At 46.8% G+C, this 18611-nt stretch overlaps 1 protein-coding gene across 2 annotated transcripts in view; it reads right to left on the bottom strand.

Moving 5' to 3' along the window:
• Window positions 1-18268, bottom strand: part of DES (desmin) — a 45522-nt gene extending 27254 nt beyond the window's left edge. For both annotated transcript variants that reach the window (XM_040358130.1, XM_040358131.1), the window contains exon 1: window positions 17637-18268. In XM_040358130.1, coding sequence (XP_040214064.1) covers window positions 17637-18172 — 536 coding nt within the window. In that variant the 5' untranslated portion in view covers window positions 18173-18268. The remainder of the gene's footprint in view (window positions 1-17636) is intronic.
• Between the last annotated feature and the right edge of the window lie 343 nt (window positions 18269-18611).

An 18611-nucleotide genomic window follows, 5' to 3' on the forward strand; every position in this document is an offset into this window, starting at 1 on the left:
CAGCCCCTCCCCTTTCTATTGTTCTGTAAACCAATAGATACTGTATGACTTTTTCAGTAAAATCAGATACCACACAAATGCATAATAACCCGTCTCTCGTGTATCATGGTGTCTTCAGGTATCTGAATGGGCAGCTGTTGGGAGACCTTAAAGAAGGATGATTCGTCCAGAGTAACTAATATTTATTTTCAATAGTTACACTTGGTTGGTTGCTATGGACGATATTTTCACTAGCTTGCGATGAGTAATAGTAACATTTGGTTGGCTTCTATGGGTGATAGTTAAACGTGGTTGGTTGCTATGAGTGATACTGACACTTAGTTGGATGCTATAGGTGATAGTTACACTAGGTTGCTATGAGTAATAGTAACACTTGGTTGGCTGCTATGGGTGAAAATTACACTTGGTGGATTGCTATGGGTAATATTTAATCTTGGTTGTTACGGGTGATCATTACACTTGGTTGGTTGCAATGGATATAAGTTACACTTGGTTGGTTACTATGGGTGGTGGTTAAATTTTGTTGCTATGGTCAATAGTTACACCTAGTTAGTTGCTATGGGTGATAGTTAAACTTGGTTGGTTGCTATGAGTGATACTGAGACTTGGTTTATTGCTATGGACCATAGTTACACTAGGTTGCTATGAATGATAGCGACACTTGGTTGGTTGCTATGGGTGATAGGTAAACTTGGTTGGTTGCTATGAGTGATGCTGACACTTAGTTGGATGCTATAAGTGATAGTTACACTAGGTTGCTATGAGTAATGCTGACACTTGGATGTTTCAAGTGATAGTTACACTTGGTTGGTTGCGATGGATATAACCTACACTTGGTTGGTTACTATAGGTGATGGTTACATTTGGTTGCTAATAGTGTTGCTCACGAATATTCGCATTGCGAATATTCGACTCGAATATAGCATATTCGAGAAATCGCGCTATATTTCGAATTTCGCGGTGAATATTCGCAATTCCGAATATTCGCATTTTTTCAATTTGATTTTTAAAACAGATCACATCCTATCGACGTCTAAAAGCATTGCTGGTATGATTAGAGACCCTGGGCCGAGTAGCTAAGCTGAGGCGATCCTTTTATGTTGCCAAATTGAAAAGAAAAAAATTGCGATTTTTCGCTATTGCGAATGCGAAAATGATTGCGAATTTTCGATAACTGTGGTAGGAGAACTCTGATTGTCTCTGATGCAAAAGGGGGGGGGCTTTGTGTATGTGTATGTTATGAATATTTGTATGTTTGATATTATTATTTTTTGTAAGAAGGAAAAAATTGCGCATACCTTAAAAAAGGGGAGAATACAGCAGCAACTCAAAAATGTTATACAACATAAATTAATACAAGACAGAAAATGGAGTCGCTCTACAAGAATAAAAAATATGTCTAGTGACAAGACATGTGGGCAAATTATAAAATAAGCAAGCGCAAATAACTTGTGAAATACACAGTGAAACAAATATATAAAGAAATATAGTCCCAATAATAGAAAAATAATCTTTCATAAAAATGTCTTTGATATGTGAAGTGAAAAAAAGTCCAAAGCATGCAGCATGAACGTGTTCAATCTTCAAGGTGTTTGATTGACAAACGGCTGTGACAGATGGATAGAGTAAAGAATCACCACCAATGCAAAACACTTTTTATTTTCTATTGTAAAATATCAAGAATATTCTGAGCCAATCAGAGTGCTCCTTCCGCATTTGCCGAATATTCGCAATTATTTTGTATTGTAAAATATCAAGAATATTCTGAGCCAATCAGAGTGCTCCTTCCGCATTTGCCGAATATTCGCAATTATTTTGTATTGTAAAATATCACGAATATTCTGAGCCAATCAGAGTGCTCCTTCCGCATTTGCCGAATATTCGCAATTATTTTGTATTGTAAAATATCACGAATATTCTGAGCCAATCAGAGTGCTCCTACAGCATTTGTCGAAATTGCGCAATAAATATCGCATTCGCATGTTGCGATATTTCGATAAAATATCACGAATATTCTGAGCCAATCAGAGCGCTCCTCCAGCATTTCTCGAAATTGCGCAATAAATATCGCATTCGCATGTTGCGATATTTCGATAAAATATCACGAATATTCTGAGCCAATCAGAGTGCTCCTACCGCAGTTATCAAAAAATCGCAATTATTTTCGCATTCGCAATAGCGAAAAATCGCAATCATTTAATTTCGATAAAATATCACGAATATTCGAATTTAGCGAATATATCTCGAATATTCGAATATATATTCGAGATATATCGCGAAATCGAATATGGCATATTCTGCTCAACACTAGTTGCTAATAGTTACACCTAGTTAGTTGCTATGGGTGATAGTTACACCTGGTTGCTTGCTATGAATAATAGTTACTCTTGGGGCCAGATTCATAAAAGAGATACGACTGCGTATCTCCTGATACGCCGTCGTATCTCTGAGATACGAAGGTCGTATCTATGCGCCTGATTCATAGAATGAGGTTACGCATAGATCTCCCTAAGATCCGACAGGTGTAAGTGACTTACACCGTCGGATCTTAGGCTGCAATTCTAGGCCGGCCGCTAGGTGGCGATTCCTATGCGGTCGGCGTAGAATATGCAAATGACTAGTTACGCCGATTCACGAACCTACGCTTTGCCCTTCGCTGTAAATTTACGTAGTTTCCGTAGAGATACGCGTCGTAAAGATAAAGCTGCCCTCTAGGTGGTCTAGCCAATGTTAAGTATGGCCGTTGTTCCCGCGTCGAAATTTGAAATTTCACGTCGTTTGCGTAAGTCGTCCGTGAATGGCGCTGGACGCCATTTACGTTAACGTTGAAACCAATGACGTCCTTGCGACGTCATTTAGCGCAATGCACGTCGGGAAATTTTAGGGACGGAGCATGCGAAGTACGTTCGGCGCGGGAACGCGCCTAATTTAAATGGTCCCCGCCCCATTTGAATTAGGCGGGCTTGCGCCGGGCGGATTTACGCTACGCTGCCGCAACTTTACAGGCAAGTGCTTTGTGAATCAAGCACTTGCCCGTAAAACTTGCGGCGGTGTAACGTAAATGTAATACGTTAAGCCGCCGCAGAGTAAGCCGATTCTACCTGAATCTGGCCCTTGGTTGTTACAGGTGATAGTTACACTGGGTTGGTTGCTATGGCTGTAAGTTACACTTGGTTGATTGTCATGGGCAATAGTTACATTGGTTACTATGGGTGATAGTTACACTTGGTTGGTTGCTATGAGTGAGAGTTACACTTGGTTGGCTACTATAGGTGATAGTTACACTTGGTTGGTTGCTATGAGTGAGAGTTACACTTGGTTGGCTACTATAGGTGATAGTTACACTTGGTTGGTTGCTATGAGTGAGAGTTACACTTGGTTGGTTGCCATGGGTGATAGTTACACTTGGTTGGCTACTATGGGTGATAGTTACACTTGGTTGGTTGCTATGAGTGAGAGTTACACTTGGTTGGTTGCCATGGGTGATAGTTACACTTGGTTTATTTGCAGGAACACAGGATCTGTATGTTCTCCCCAGTCCTGGTGACCCCGTGGTGTGCCGAGCTCTCGGCTTTCACCAACTGCACCACCAGGCCGGTCTCCTCCATGTCCAGCTGGTAGCAGATGTATAATCAGGCAACCTGACAAAAACCAGCAAGTGTCAGGGGTTACATTACACACAGGGGCTCTTATGTAAACAAGAAAAGTTGAGTTCCCCGGGGCCACCGTTTACAAGGCCAGAAACTGCCAAAGGCCGCATGCCAGAGTCCAGGCAGGGGTCTGTCACATGTCCTTAAAGCCAACAAAGTCCAGGGTAGAGAAATCCAACACCGCTCCATTAGAATCCAACACCGCTCCATTAGAATCCAACACCGCTCCATTAAGATAAAAAGATTCAACTCTGACAACTTTATTGATCCAAAAAACAGACACAATGGGGGTTATTTACGAAAGGCAAATCAACTTTGCACTTCCGCTGATCAAAGTTCAGCCACAGAGGTTTAGGCGGCATTCACACTTCAGCGTTTTGAATCGCGGGCAGTTTTGCCACGAATCTACCCGCGATTTGAAAGCGCCAATGTGAGAATGACAAATCGCGGGACTCGCATTTGAGATGCCACCTCACATTTGAATGACACCTCAAATGGCAGTGCAATCATGGCAACCCGCATCTCGAGAAGCATGTCGCCCAAAAGTAGCTCCTGAATATTTTTTTGGGTGACATACTTCCCGCGATGCGAGTTGCGACAATCGCAGCAGATCCCACCCCCCGTGATTTGAGGTGTCATTCAAATGAATGGCATCTCAAATGCGAGTCCTGCGATTTGTCATTCTCACATCGGCGCTTTGCGGCAAATCTGCCCCCGATTCAAAACGCTGAAGTGTGAATGCAGCCTTAGAGGAAGGGCTTCCAGGCAGGGAAGCATTGGGGCTGATTTACTAACACTGGAGATTGCAAAATCTGATGCAGCTGTGCATATAAACCAATCAGCTTTCAGGTTTCGTTGTCAAAGTTTAACTGAACAAGCTGAGGTTGGAAGCTGATTGGCTACCACTAGATTCCGAGTGCTCCAGTTTTAGCAAATCTCCCACCTTGTCTGTGTATTCAGATCAATAAAGTTGTCAGTGTTGAATTTTAACCAAATGCCACTAAGCCTGAAAGCTTTTTAGATGTTAGTTTTGGGTTGATGATCATGTAGGGTACCGGTATATGTGTTCATATTGTCATCATCCAACTATAACTGAAGCACTTGTTTTGGGTGTACTGTTTTTCGGTTGAGGGGGGCATTAAAAACACCCAAAAGTGGAACTTCCGCTTATATGCTTCCTCCCCCCCTCCGGTGTCACATTTGGCACCTTTCAGGGGGCAGGGGGGAACAGGGACCTGTTTTTGACAGGCCCCCTTCCTCACTTCTGGGAGACGGCCAGGGCCCGATCTCCCGGAATTTCGGCCCCCCCTCCTTCTTCCCCTGCCGCCGGGCCAATTAGAAAGCGAAGCGCGTTTCGTGCATGCGCAGTAGCGAACCAGCTGTGAGGCTGAAAGGCTTCACTGCTGGGTTCCCTTACCAGGAATGGCGGCGGCGGCAGCACCCGGGAGGCGATCCGAAGACCGGCTGGGGTGCCGACAACGCAGGCCCCCCCGGACAGGTAAGTGCCCTAATATTAAAGGTCAGCAACTACAGTATTTGTAGCTGCTGACTTTCATTTTTTTTTTCACCCAGGCTGGAACCTCCTCTCTAAGCTGCCAAGGCAGAGGACAGGGATGCACACATGCCATGGACGCGATGCAAAAAAAAAAGGAAAATAAAAATGTCTTGATTCCCCTATCAACACATTCAGTGAATCCCTCCCACAGTGCTATTGTGTTCTGCCAGCTAGGGGCGCAGGGAGCCTTCTCCACCGGAAGCATACATTGATTACTGCAGGCTGCTATAGCTAAAGCCGCTGGCAGCAGTTGGGCGAAGAAAGAAAATAACAGGTTGGTTGTCTGGTTGTTGACTTGTACAATAGATAGGTTGAAATTCTGCAGAACTGGCCAAATATCCATCCGTCTATGCAGGGGAGGGCTGGGCCAGAGGGCAGGGTGGCAATTGCCTCCAAGGCCGCCCCAAATTATGTTTAAAATGGCCGTCAGCCGCTGCCCGCTACCATTTTCTTTTTTATTCTGGTCTAGGAAGTTGGGTAGGGGGCACGGCCATGGCGACCGACCACTAGCTGTTGAATTTCGGGAGTTGTAGTCCGTGCTCAAGCTCCAAGTGGGTGGAAAACTACAACTCCCTGGGATCGCATTCTTGGAAGCAGGCAGAGGCAGGGCGTGCCAGGGAGTCAGGACATGGCGTGCAAGGACCTGCTGAGCTGAGATCACTGAGGTGAGAGACCCTTACACCCCTAGCTGACACTCCATCCCCCCCATACACCCCATGTAACCTTCCCCAGTGATCAGGCTGCATTGATGGGCACTGGTGAGGCTGCATTAAAAAAACAGGTGGGCCATGGATGGTGAGCTGATTCGGCGGTTCAATGGGCCACTTGACTGGACTCGCCCCCCAGGCTTAAGGCTGCCAGCCCTCACCTGCGTCTATGGCTGGATTTACAAAATCTTGAATTGATCGCTGCGTTCTGTCGCTTTCCATGTCTGCTGGTCCTTGTCCTTGGTGTAGGACAGTCACAGTACATATTTGTCCTTCTGATATCTCAGATGAAATACATCACATGGCTTATTGGTATAAATAGTTGCCAGCTGTTGTTCTGACATCAGATCACATTTGTTACTTGCTAATTGTAATGTCTCCGCTACGCTGCATTTGCTGCAAAGAGCCGGGAGGTATTTACAGTGTCCAATGACCACTTCATGCACCAGGGATATGGAGAGGGAGACGTAAAGTTCAGGAGACTTCGGTATATTTATTTCATGAACTTTTTTTCAATGAGTATCATTTTCTTATGCTAAACTGTCTGTCCGTTATATTTCCTTACTTTGGAGTTGTAATTAAAGCCCCCCATTCGCACTGGTGCAATTTGTTATGCGATTTGACAGTTCCAACCGCAGGACAATTCGCACCCTATTGTCGGCAATGGAACCGTTCAAATAACTGTGACTCATGTGGCAGCGACTTTGAAAAAGGTTCCTCTGCCACTTTTTGACTATTTCATTGTGACCTGTGTAGCACTACCCCCGAAGGAGCTGCTGGTTTGTTTTGGGTGGCATGTTACCTCATGTCTCCTCCGCCGTCTAGGGGTGTATGGTGAAAGTAGTAGTAACGGAATGTCCACGACAGGTGTCTTTTTCTGTGCACTTCATTACCCAGCCGGGTAAAAACAATAAAACTTGTGGTGAAAGGTAGAGATTCAGTAGAAGGAGAAATAGCTGACTCAGGCGTAATAGTAGGGAAACAGTCCTGCTTCCAACAACACTTAGGGCTAGATTCAGATAGCCCTGCGTAATTTTGTGAGGGCGCAAGTTCCGTATTCAGAAAGAACTTGCGCCCTAAGTTACGGCGGCGTAACGTATGTGGGCCGGCGTAAGCCCGCCTAATTCAAATGGGGATGATGTGGGCGTGTTTTATTTAAATTAATGTTGACCCCGCGTATTTTAAGTCTTTTACAAACGGCGCATGCGCGGTTCGTGAAAGAATCCCAGTGCGCATGCTCGAAATTCCGCCGCAAATCGTTATTGCTTTCGACGTGAACGTAAATTACGTACAGCCCTATTCGCGAATGACTTACGCAAACGACGTAAAAATTTCAAAATTCGACGTGGGAACGACGCCCATACTTAACATTGGTTGCTCCTCATATAGCAGGAGCAATGTTACGCCGGAAAAAGCCTTACGCAAACGACGTAAACAATTCTGCCGGGCACACGTATGTTTGTGAATCGGCGTATCTAGGTCATTTGCATATTCTACGCCGAAAACTACGGAAGTGCCACCTAGCGGCCAGCGTAAATATGCACCCTAAGATACGATGGCGTAAGAGACTTACGCCGCTCGTATCTTAGCCTAATTTAAGCGTATCTGGTTTCCAGAATACGCTTAAATTTACGACGGCGTAAATTCAGAGTTACGTAGGCGTATCGACTGATACGCCGGAGTAACTCTTACTGAATCTAGCCCAAAGTCTTCTTCGCCACTCCACCCGGAGTGGGTATAGCGTACCTGGGCTGGTCTCTCTCACTGACCTGGCAGCCAGAGTATCACTCGGAACTTAGGCTGGCTTCACACTGAAGCGTCAGCCGCGGTGACGGTATAGCCGCGCTATTTGTAGCGCGGCTATACCATCGTTTTTACCGCGATATTCGGCCGCTAGCGGTGAGGTTTTAACCCCCGCTAGCGGCCGAAAAAGGGTTAATACCGCCCGCGTTGCGGCGGTATTACCGCGGTATTACAGCGGTATTACCGCGCTTTCCCATTGATTTCAATGGGAAGGCGCGGTATAGGAGCGGTGAACACACCGCTCCTATACCGCGGTAAAGAAGCGGCTAGCAGGACTTTTCGAGCGTTCCTGCTAGCGCGCCGCTTCAGTGTGAAAGCCTTCGGGCTTTCACATTGAAGAGTACAGGGCATGATTTTTCATGCGGTATAGCAGCGCTATTTTTAGCGCTGTACCGCATGAAAAACGTCCCAATGTGAAAGGGGCCTTAGAGGAAAAGTCTCTGCCGCAGACCCTCCTTAACCACTTCCCGCCCGGCCTATAGCCGATTTACGTCCGGGAAGTGGTTCTGAAATCCTGACAGGACGTTCCAGAACGTCCTGCAGGATTTCATGCTGCGCGCGCCCGTGGGGGCGCGCAGCGCGGCGAACGGTGATGCGGGGTGTCAGTCTGACACCCTGCATCTCCGATCTCGGTAAAGAGCCTCCGGCGGAGACTCTTTACCACGTGATCAGCCGTGTCCAATGACGGCTGATCACGATGTAAACAGGAAGAGCCGTTGATGGCTCTTCCTCACTCGCGTCTGACAGACGCGAGTAGAGGAGAGCCGATCGGCGGCTCTCCTGACAGGGGGGGTTCGCGCTGATTGTTTATCAGCGCAGCCCCCCCTCGGATCGCCACACTGGACCACCAGGGATGCCCACCCTGGACCACCAGGGTGGGCAAAAAAAAAAAAAAAGCCTGCAATTTTTTTTTAAAAAAGTCTGAAAAAAAATAAAAAAAGCATTTAAAAAAATAAAAAAAGATGCCAATCAGTGTCCACAAATGGGCACTGACTGGCAACCTGGGAAAATCAGTGCTGCCCCACAGTGTCCATCAGTGCCACCCCAGTGTCCATCAGTGCCACCCCACAGTGTCCATCAGTGCCACCCCACAGTGCCCATCCATGCCCAGTGCCCACCTATCAGTGCCCATCTGTGCCACCCATAAGTATCCATCAGTGCCACCCATAAGTGCCGCCCATGAGTGCCCATCTGTGCCGCCTATGTGTGCCCATCAGTGCCGCCTATGTGTGCCCATCAGTGCCGCCTATGTGTGCCCATCAGTGCCGCCTATGTGTGCCCATCAGTGCCGCCTATGTGTGCCCATCAGTGCCGCCTATGAGTGCCCATCAGTGACGCATACCAGCGCCGCCAATCAGTGCCACCTCATCTGTGCCCGTTAGTACTACCTCATCGATGTCCATCAGTGCCATCTCATCGGTGCCCATCAGTGCCGCCATATCAGTGCCCGTAATTGAAAGAGAAAAACTTATTTACAAAAAAATTAACAGAAAAAAATAAAAACGTATTTTTTTTTCAAAATTTTCAGTCTTCTTTTAGTTGTTGCACAAAAAAAAAAATCGCAGAGGTGATCAAATACCACCAAAAGAAAGCTCTATTTGTGGGGAAAAAATTACGCCAATTTTGTTTGGGTACAGTGTAGCATGACCGCGCAATTGCCATTCAAAGTGCGACAGTGCTGAAAGCTGAAAATTGGCTTGGGCGGGAAGGTGCGTAAGTGCCCGGTATGGAAGTGGTTAAAATTGAGGTAGCGGAGATAATCCTCCTTCATAGACTTTGCGCCTGGATCTCCTTGAGGTAGTTGCAATTAGGTTACCAACTGATAGGTGACCAACGTCCAGCCTCTCAGTACCCGGTTCCCTTGATCCCCGGTGGATGGTCGAGACCCTATTGGATCGCTATCCTCTCTTGGCTCTCCTCAGATGGACTCCCCACCGAACAGCTTCCTCTCAAAGGAACAATGCTTGGGATCTTCTTAGGATTAGGGACCCAGTCGATCACTGGGGCCCCGCCACAGCTCAAATGTTCCGGACCAACGTGGTCTTGGAACCAGGAACACCGCGTGGCACGTGCACCCCGGCCTGGGCGGCCATTTCGCAGGGGCGCCGTGATGTGGTCACCCTGAAGGTGGGTGCCACACTCGAAAAAGAAGGACCCAGACCAATGGCGTCTATCTCATAAAACATTCACAAAACTATGTGGTTTTTCTGCTGTTTACTGCCACACTTTGGGCAACTTCTGCTAATGTTGTCTGATGGTTAGCATTGGTTCGGAGCATGCGTGTTTGTACTTTGGATTTTAGTCCGAAGGACTTGTGTACACACGATTGGATAATCCGATGGAACACAGTTGTCGTCGGACAATTTGAGAGCATGGGCACCCAACAATTAATGTCGGAAATTCCGACAAACTAATGTCCGATGGAGCGTACAGGAGGTCGGATTATCCCACAAAACACGTCCGTCGGACAATTGCTGTCGGAATATCCGATCGTGTGGACGGGCCTTAAAGCGGGGTTCCACTCGCAATTTTTTTTTCAAAGTCAGCAGCTACAAACACTGTAGTTGCTGACTTTTAATAAGGACACTTACCTGTCCTAGGCGCCCGCAATGTCGGCCCCCTGAGGCCGATTCCTCGATTGTGGCAGGTCCCGGCGCCGCTATCCTTACTGAGGGAAACAGGCAGTGGAGCCTTGCGGGTTCACTGCACGTTTCCTACTGCGCATGCGCGAGTCTCGCATCGCTTTGTTAATTCGGCGGCTGCTCTCTGGGATTCACACCGTTCCCAGAAGGCAGCGCGCCCCATTCCCCAGAAGACAACACGAGAAGGACGAGGAAGAAGACCTGCCGCAGACTAGGAAGAGGCAGATTAGGAAGATCCGCATAGCAACCGCAATTTCTGGTAAGTAAAATTTATTTTTATTTTTTTCAATTTTTTGTAGGATTTTGGTGTAATTTTTTCTTTTAGGGTGGACCTCCACTTTAAGAGATCAAAATTAAACACTATCTGGTGGTGCATAGTTGGGTTTATACTGTGCTTATTGGCTAATCTCAGTGGTTTGGAACCCTGGTGCCCAACCTGTGGCCCCAGGGGAAAAGCTTTGGCACCTATTGGGGGAACCTGCAAACCGTAGTGGAAAATCTCATGTTGTATATCTGCAGTCTCTAAAACCTTTCTGTAGCTTTACATTCACTGAATATTATGCGCAGCTCTTTGGTAAAGTCCATGGCACTTGAGGCCCCCTCTATCAAGTTACTTGACCACAACTGGTCTTCAAAGCACTAAAGAAATTGTGTTAGCATGACAAGCAGGAAGCTGAATTTTCGAAAGGAGAACAATGACAAGCCTTATTCCTTGTACACACGATCGGAATATCCGATGGAAAAAGTCAGACGGAATTCTTTCATTGGATATTCCGACCGTCTGTGGGCCCCATCGGACTTTTCCGACGGAAACAATTTCTTTCGGAAATGTTGTTCGTCTGTAGGGAACTCCGACGGAGAAAAAAACATGCATGCTCAGAATCAAGTTGAAGCATGCTCAGAAGCATTGAACTTCATTTTTCTCGGCTCGTCGTAGTGTTGTACGTCACCGCGTTCTTGACTGTCGGAATTTGGTCTGAGATTGTGTATGCAAGACAGCTTGAACGGAATTCTGTCGGAAAACTCAGTCGGCGTTTATCCCGACGAAAAATCCGATTGTGTGTACGGGGTATTATATTCCAAGCAGGCCGTCTTAATAGCATCACGGGCCCCTGGGCAAAGTAATGCTCTGGGGCCCCTACAATGATGAGTGCAGGTAAACAGACATCAAGTAGGTAGGAAGCAGACTGCCTCCCCTGTGTATCTATCACTCTCAGTGCCATCATGGGGCCCCCAATTTCAGGGCAGCGTGAGCTCAAGGACTAGCTGCTTTGGGTAAAGTGCAGGGGCCCTCCATGCAGCTGGGGCCCCTGGGCAGTGCCTAGGTGTGCCCTCTCATTAAGACAGCCCTGATTCCAAGCATGACAGGTGCAGGGAGTGTGAAATCGTCATAGGTGTACACAGGGGCGGACTGACCATTGAGTCACTCGGGCACTGCCCGAGGGCCCCATGCCACTAGGGGGCCCCATCAGGGTTGCCAGGCTCAGTAAAACCAGGGACAGTGTGTAAAAATCTATGTTTTTTTTACATCTGTCCCTGATATGTCCAAAACCGACATGCTTTTGATGTGAAAATCCCGAGATTTTAGCTGCCCCGCCTCTGCACTGCCTCCTGGCGTGGTGGCCATCTGTAAGCCCAGGGGCCCCATGAGTTGTCAGTCCGCCCCTGGGTGTACAGCGCATGCAAGGCCCTGGACGGTGGGATTTTGACAAGTGGTTGTGTGGTAGCCAACATTTTGTTGCATAGATAGGGGGACATGTGAGTATAAAGCCTTAAGGAGGGTTGGGGGCCCTACAAAACCTTTGGAGCATTTACACTTTAAGCCTATCCCATTGGTTGTATGGCTTTCATCTGTGCACATGATTGGCTACTCACATTTCCACAGATTAGAGACTCACATATACATCTCATCGCCTGACTGTCACGTTACATGAGCAGAGGTGACATTTAGTACTTGAATGTCACCCCTGCATGTGTAACGTGACAGTCAGGCGATGAGATGTATATGTGAGTCTCTAATCTGTGGAAATGTGAGTAGCCAATGTGCGCAGATGAAAGCTATGCTGCCAGTGGGAGGGGCCCTAAGGTTTAAATCCACCAATTTTTTTGTAGGGCACCAATCCCACCTTCTGACATTTTTCATCCATAATTGTCAATGTGCCATCATTGTCTGGGGCTCCAAAAGATCCTACGGAAATCGTATAGAAAACTTGTCCTCACATAGGACTCATTCCAGATTCTCTTCGATCTCTTATACCCCCTATTGGTGGACCGGGCCATGGTCCCCTCTGGGGACAGACCCCTAAAACAGAGAACCGTCCCCAGCAAATTGGGGTGAATGGCAACCTTAATTTGGGGGTTACATAGGGTTATACAGCACTTAGAGCACTCGTTTACATGTATGTTCAAAGAAGTACTGTATACAAATATTTTTTATCGCAAAATCAGATTGTATTTTCATAAGTACCCCTCCCCCTTCACTCATATGAACATATCACTCTTTCACAGGCAAAAGAGACCATGGCGAGCAAGGACACGCATACTATACAATCACCAATTGATCTTTTGGAACAGGGGTCTCCAGGGATGGACTGGCCATTGGGACTACAGGGAGTTTCCCGGTGGGCCGATGGCTCAGTGGGCTGGCTTCAGTGACAGCGGACTGCCGCCCCCCTCTGCTCCTCTGTCTCTCCCTCCCCGCAGCACTCACCTAGGGGGAACAAAGAAGCATGGGGAAGGACCAGAGGAGCAGGGGGGACAACAGAGGAGCATGGGGGGAGGGGACAGACAGCTGACTCAACATCTATAGCCTCACTTCTGCCTAATCTTGTCCCATAAGGGGGGGGCATCGAACTGATTCTTTGCCCCGGGTGAAATAATGTCTAGCTTCCCCACTGGTACTGCCTATAAGCGTACCAGTACCAGCTGTTCTACTCTAATAAAGTAGAACCGCTAGTGGCTAGTGAAGGGGGAGAGGGGGCTTGGGTGGCCAGGGGGGTGCAGGAGTTGTCGGCCACCATGGGAGAGACCTGTCAAAGAGGGCCAGTCTGGATCAAGTCCAGGGCCAAATTTCTGTCCCAGTCCAGCCCTGGGGGTCCCCAAACTTTCTAAATGAAGGGTCAGCTTACTATCCCTCAGACTTTAGGGGGGCCGGACGTTGGTGTCAGTCGGAGGAATAGTGCCCAATCATTGGTGTCAGTGGGAGGTATAGTGCCCCATCATTTGTGTCAGTGGGAGGTATAGTGCCCCATCATTGGTGTCAGTGGGAGGAATAGTGCCCCATCATTGGTGTCAGTGGGAGGTATAGTGCCCCATCATTTGTGTCAGTGGGAGGTATAGTGCCCCATCATTGGTGTCAGTGGGAGGAATAGTGCCCCATCATTGGTGTCAGTGGGAGGTATAGTGCCCCATCATTGGTGTCAGTGGGAGGAATCGTACCCCATTGTTGATGTCAGTGGGAGAAATAGTGCCCCATCATTGGTGTCAGTGAGAAGAATAGTGCCTCAATCATTGGTAGTGAGAGGAATAATGCCCCATCATTGGTGTCAGTGGGTGGAATAGTGTATTGTATCAGTGAGAGGAACACTGCCCTGAGGGCCAGATAAAAGCAAGCAAAGGGCCACATCTGGCCCCCGGGCCGCAGTTTGGAGACCCCTGTTTTGGAACCCATTTAATTACAGTAAATTGACAATTAAGTATCAACAATGGTAGAATGTTTTCTGGGAAATGAAAGGAACGAGTCTAGTGGCTATGGGCAAAGAGAAAAGTACTAACTTTAGGAGGAATATTCTCTGATTAAAAAGTCCAGTATTTGGATTCAGTAATCGCTAAATAAAAAAATTAAAAATCATATACTGAATAATATTATTATATGTAATAACCAAATGCAGGTAATAAAATACAATGTTTTATGAGTTAGTGGTCCTTTCATTTCTCATTAGCTTAGAATTGGCATTAAAGGGGTTGTAAAGGTAAATGTTATTTCACCTTAATGCATCCTATGCATTAAGGTGAAAAAACATCCAACGGTACCGCCCCCCCCCCCCGAACCCCCGTTTTACTTACCTGACCCCTCGAAAGTCCTGCGCGCATCCTCGTGATCCTCTTTGGTTCCCAGCCTTGGCTAGGCTGGATGGATTGATAGCAGCGCAGGCGCAGCCATTGGCTGGCGCTGCTGTCAATCACAGCGGATGAAGCGGCGTGCCGGGGGGCGGGGCCGAGTGATACAGTCGGCGGCTATGCCCGCCGCTGTATTACGGGAGCGCGCTCGCAAAAGCTTTCCACCATGCGAGCTATAAATGTTACCTGTAGCTATCAGTTATGTTTGTAATTGTCTAACCTGCACTGGAAAAAAGGAAATACAGTAAAACCTTGGATTGCGAGCAGAATTCGTTCCAGAAACATGCTTGTAATCCAAAGCACTTGTATATCAAAGCAAATTCCCCCATAGGAAATAATGGAAACTCAAATGATTCGTTCCACAACCATTTATTCATAGGTTGTTCATTTTATAGTCCATATAAAAAGATTATATCAATGTGATAGGTTGTGTAACCATAAAATGTCCATCCACAAATGGAAGCCTCCACAAGGGTATTAGAAGCAAAATCCAGCAGGAGCTCCAGAGTATAAAAAAGAAGAGAGGAGCCTCTGAGGCCTCATACACATGATAGGTTAACCAGAGGACAACGGTCTGATGGACCGTTTTCATTGGTCAAAACCGATCGTGTGTGGGCCCCATAGGTTATTTAACCATAGGTTAAAAAAAAGCCAACTTGCTTTAAAATTAACCGATGGATACCTAACCGATAGGTCAAAACCGTTCGTTAGTAGGCATGACCATCGGTTAAAAATCCACGCATGCTCAGAATCAAGTCGACGCATGCTTGGAAGCATTGAACTTCGTTTTTTTCAGCACGTCGTTGTGTTTTACGTTCTGACACGATCGGTTATTTAACCTATGGTGTGTAGGCGCGACGGACCATCAGTCAGCTTCATCGGTTAACCTATGACAACGGTCCTTCAGACCGTTCTCATCGGGTGGACTGATCATGTGTACGAGGCTTAAGTGTAGCAATATGTTGCTACTGTAAATATTGTACCTTCATTAAATGTAACCATATTGCTACACTTAGAGGCGCCTCTCTTCTCTTTTATACTCAGTTGTGACATGACACTGCTCTTATATCAAGACATCGCTTGTATATCAAGGCAAAATGTATTATAAAATTTTGCTTGTCTTGCAAAACGCTCTCAAACCAAGTTACTCTCAAACCAAGGTTTTATTGTATAAACTATTGGTCATACAGTATGCAACAACTTGTGAAACCGATCTACGGTGTTACATGTGGAACAAATCTATAAATCTTGAAGATATTGAAATGTCACACAGAGCAGTAGATTACAGGACATAACTCTGTACAGAAGAAGGTCGTGGTTATCCTAACACAGTGCCCTAGGAGGGGCAGAATCACCAGTTCCAGGGAAGTGTCACGCACAGGAAGTCAAAGACACCGATGGGAGCATCTTCTCCTCTCCCACATTCCTGGAAGGATGAGCCCCTTATATGGCAAGCTCAGGGATGTGGATTATAGGGGAGGGGGGATGTAAAATGCAGTGTCTGCTTGGATGAGACAGCAGAGGTTATTAGGACTACACAAGGGGTAAGTTTAACCCTTCATTACTTCCAACTGAATAATTAACATAGCACAGTGGCTACGTGGTTAGCACTTCTGCCTAGCAGCGCTTCTGCCTAGCAGCGCTGGAGTTGTTGGTTTGCATCCCAACCACGGCACTACCTGCATGGAGTTTGCATGTTCTTCCTGTGCCTGCGTGGGTTTCCTCCCACACTCCAAAGACATTTTGGTAGGTTAATTGGCTCCTGTCCAAATTGGCCCTAGTATGTGTATGTATGAATGTGAGTTAGGGACCTTAGATTGTAAGCTCCTTGAGGGCAGGGACTGATGTGATGTACAATATGTGTAAAGCTCTGTGTAAATTGACAGCGCTATATAAGTACCTGTAATAAATATATTAGCGTATAAAGGAAATCTTAAAGATCTGACTACCCTTTACCTATATACTCCTTGTACCCTTCTGTTTCATGATCCTTACTTTCCTCCCTATCTGACTACCCTTTACCCATATACTCCCTGTACCCTGCTGTTCCATGATCCTTAGTTTTCTCCTCATCTGACTACCCTATACCTATATACTCCCTGTACCCTGCTGTTCCTTGGTCCTTACTTTTCTCCCTATCTGACTATCCTTTACCTATATACTCCTTGTACCCTTCTGTTTCATAATCCTTACTTTCCTCCTCATCTGACTACCCTTTACCTAATACCTGCTGTTCCATGGTCCTTACTTTCCTCCCTAACTGACTATCCTTTACCTATATACTCCTTGTACCCTTCTGTTTCATAATCCTTACTTTCCTCCTCATCTGACTACCCTAGCTATATACTCCCTGTACCCTGCTGTTGCCTGGTCCTTACGTTTCTCCTTATCTGGCTACCCTTTAGCTATATACTCCTTGCACCCTGCTGTTCCTTTACCCTTACTTTCCTCCTTAGCTGACTGCCCTTTATCTATATACTCCTTGTACCCTGCTGTTTCTTGGTCCTTACTTTCCTCCTTATCTGACTACCCTTTAGCTATATACTCCCTGTGCCGTGCTGTTTCTTGGTCCTTACTTTACTCCTTATCTGACTGTCCCTTATCTATATACTCCCTGTACCCTGCTGTTCCATGGTCCTTACTTTCCTCCTTATCTGACTACCCTTTACCTATATACTCCCTGTACCCTGCTGTTCCATGGTCCTTACGTTCCTCCTTATCTGACTACCCTTTATCTATATACTCCTTGTACCCTTCTGTTTCATGATCCTTACTTTCCTCCTCATCTGACTACCCTAGCTATATACTCCCTATACCCTGCTGTTTCTTGGTCCTTACTTTCCTCCTTATCTGACTACCCTTTAGCTATATACTCCCTGTGCCGTGCTGTTGCCTGGTCCTTACGTTTCTCCTTATCTGACTACCCTTTAGCTGTATACTCCCTATACCCTGCTGTTCCTTGGTCCTTACTTTCCTCCTTATCTGACTGTCCCTTATCTATATACTCCTTGTACCCTGCTGTTCCATGGTTCTTACTTTACTCCCTATCTGACTACCCTTTACCTTCTAAAGATGTAGAATTTTACCTATAGAATACCCCACCCTTCTACTAGCCTTATAAAACTTGTCCATCTCTCCTTCTACTGTGTTACGTACTCACCTCTGTTTCAGTTTCTGTAGGTCATCGGCTAAGTTGTCCCTTTCCACTTCCACTCGTGACCTTTGACTGGTGACAATGTCTACCTGGCGTCGCAGCTCCCTCATCTCTTCCTCGTACAGGTCGCTGATCCTGGTTGGCTCCTTGCCCTTGATTCGGTTCACTTCGGCCACCAGGATGGTATTCTGCTGCTCAAGGAAGCGTACTTTTTCGATGTAGTTGGCAAACCTGTCGTTCAGGTCTTGCAGTTCCACCTTCTCATTGGTGCGAGTCTGCAGGAACTCTTGGTTCATGGCATCGGCAAGGCTGAAGTCGAGCACATCTGTGCCATAGCTCCGTACCGGGGTAATCCGTGATGCTCTGAAGCTGGATAGACTAGGGACGGCCGCTGAACGGGAAACCTGGTAGACCCTAGAGCTGACCGAGCTGGATGAACCACCTTTGGTCCCAAAGGAGGTCCTGCTGTATGTTGGTGATGCCCCACCGAAGGTGCGGCGGTAGGAAGACTGCCGCTGGTTCGATGAATAGGACTGACTCATGGTTGCTCTTTTAGCTTTGGATGCGGAGAGCCTGGAGGTTTGGCTCTGGAGGGATGAAGATTCTGGAAGTGGTGTGAATTGACAAGAGCGAGAGCCCTGATACTTGTCTATTTGTATGTCCTGGCCAGTGATGTCAGATACCTCCCCTCTATGACAAGCCCAACTTCTGTCATGAAACTCTCGCCTGCCCCCTCCATCCCACCCATCCCACTCACACGCCAGGAAGGATCATGTGCAATTGTTTCTTGAACAGCTGCAAAGTGTCTCTGGGTCAAGGAACAGTCTTGAGCTGAGGATCAAGGAATCAAAGTTTGTCAGAGTCCAAAAAATTACTTTCGCTTTTATTTAACCCTTTATAAGGTCACATAACCGACCTTTATCTCATGGGAACCATAAATTTTCTCCCCAAGCTTGTATATTAACTGAGAACCCGAAGAAA

The sequence above is a fragment of the Rana temporaria genome, chromosome 6 (assembly GCF_905171775.1).
Source record: "Rana temporaria chromosome 6, aRanTem1.1, whole genome shotgun sequence".
Classification (NCBI taxonomy): Eukaryota; Metazoa; Chordata; class Amphibia; order Anura; family Ranidae; genus Rana; species Rana temporaria.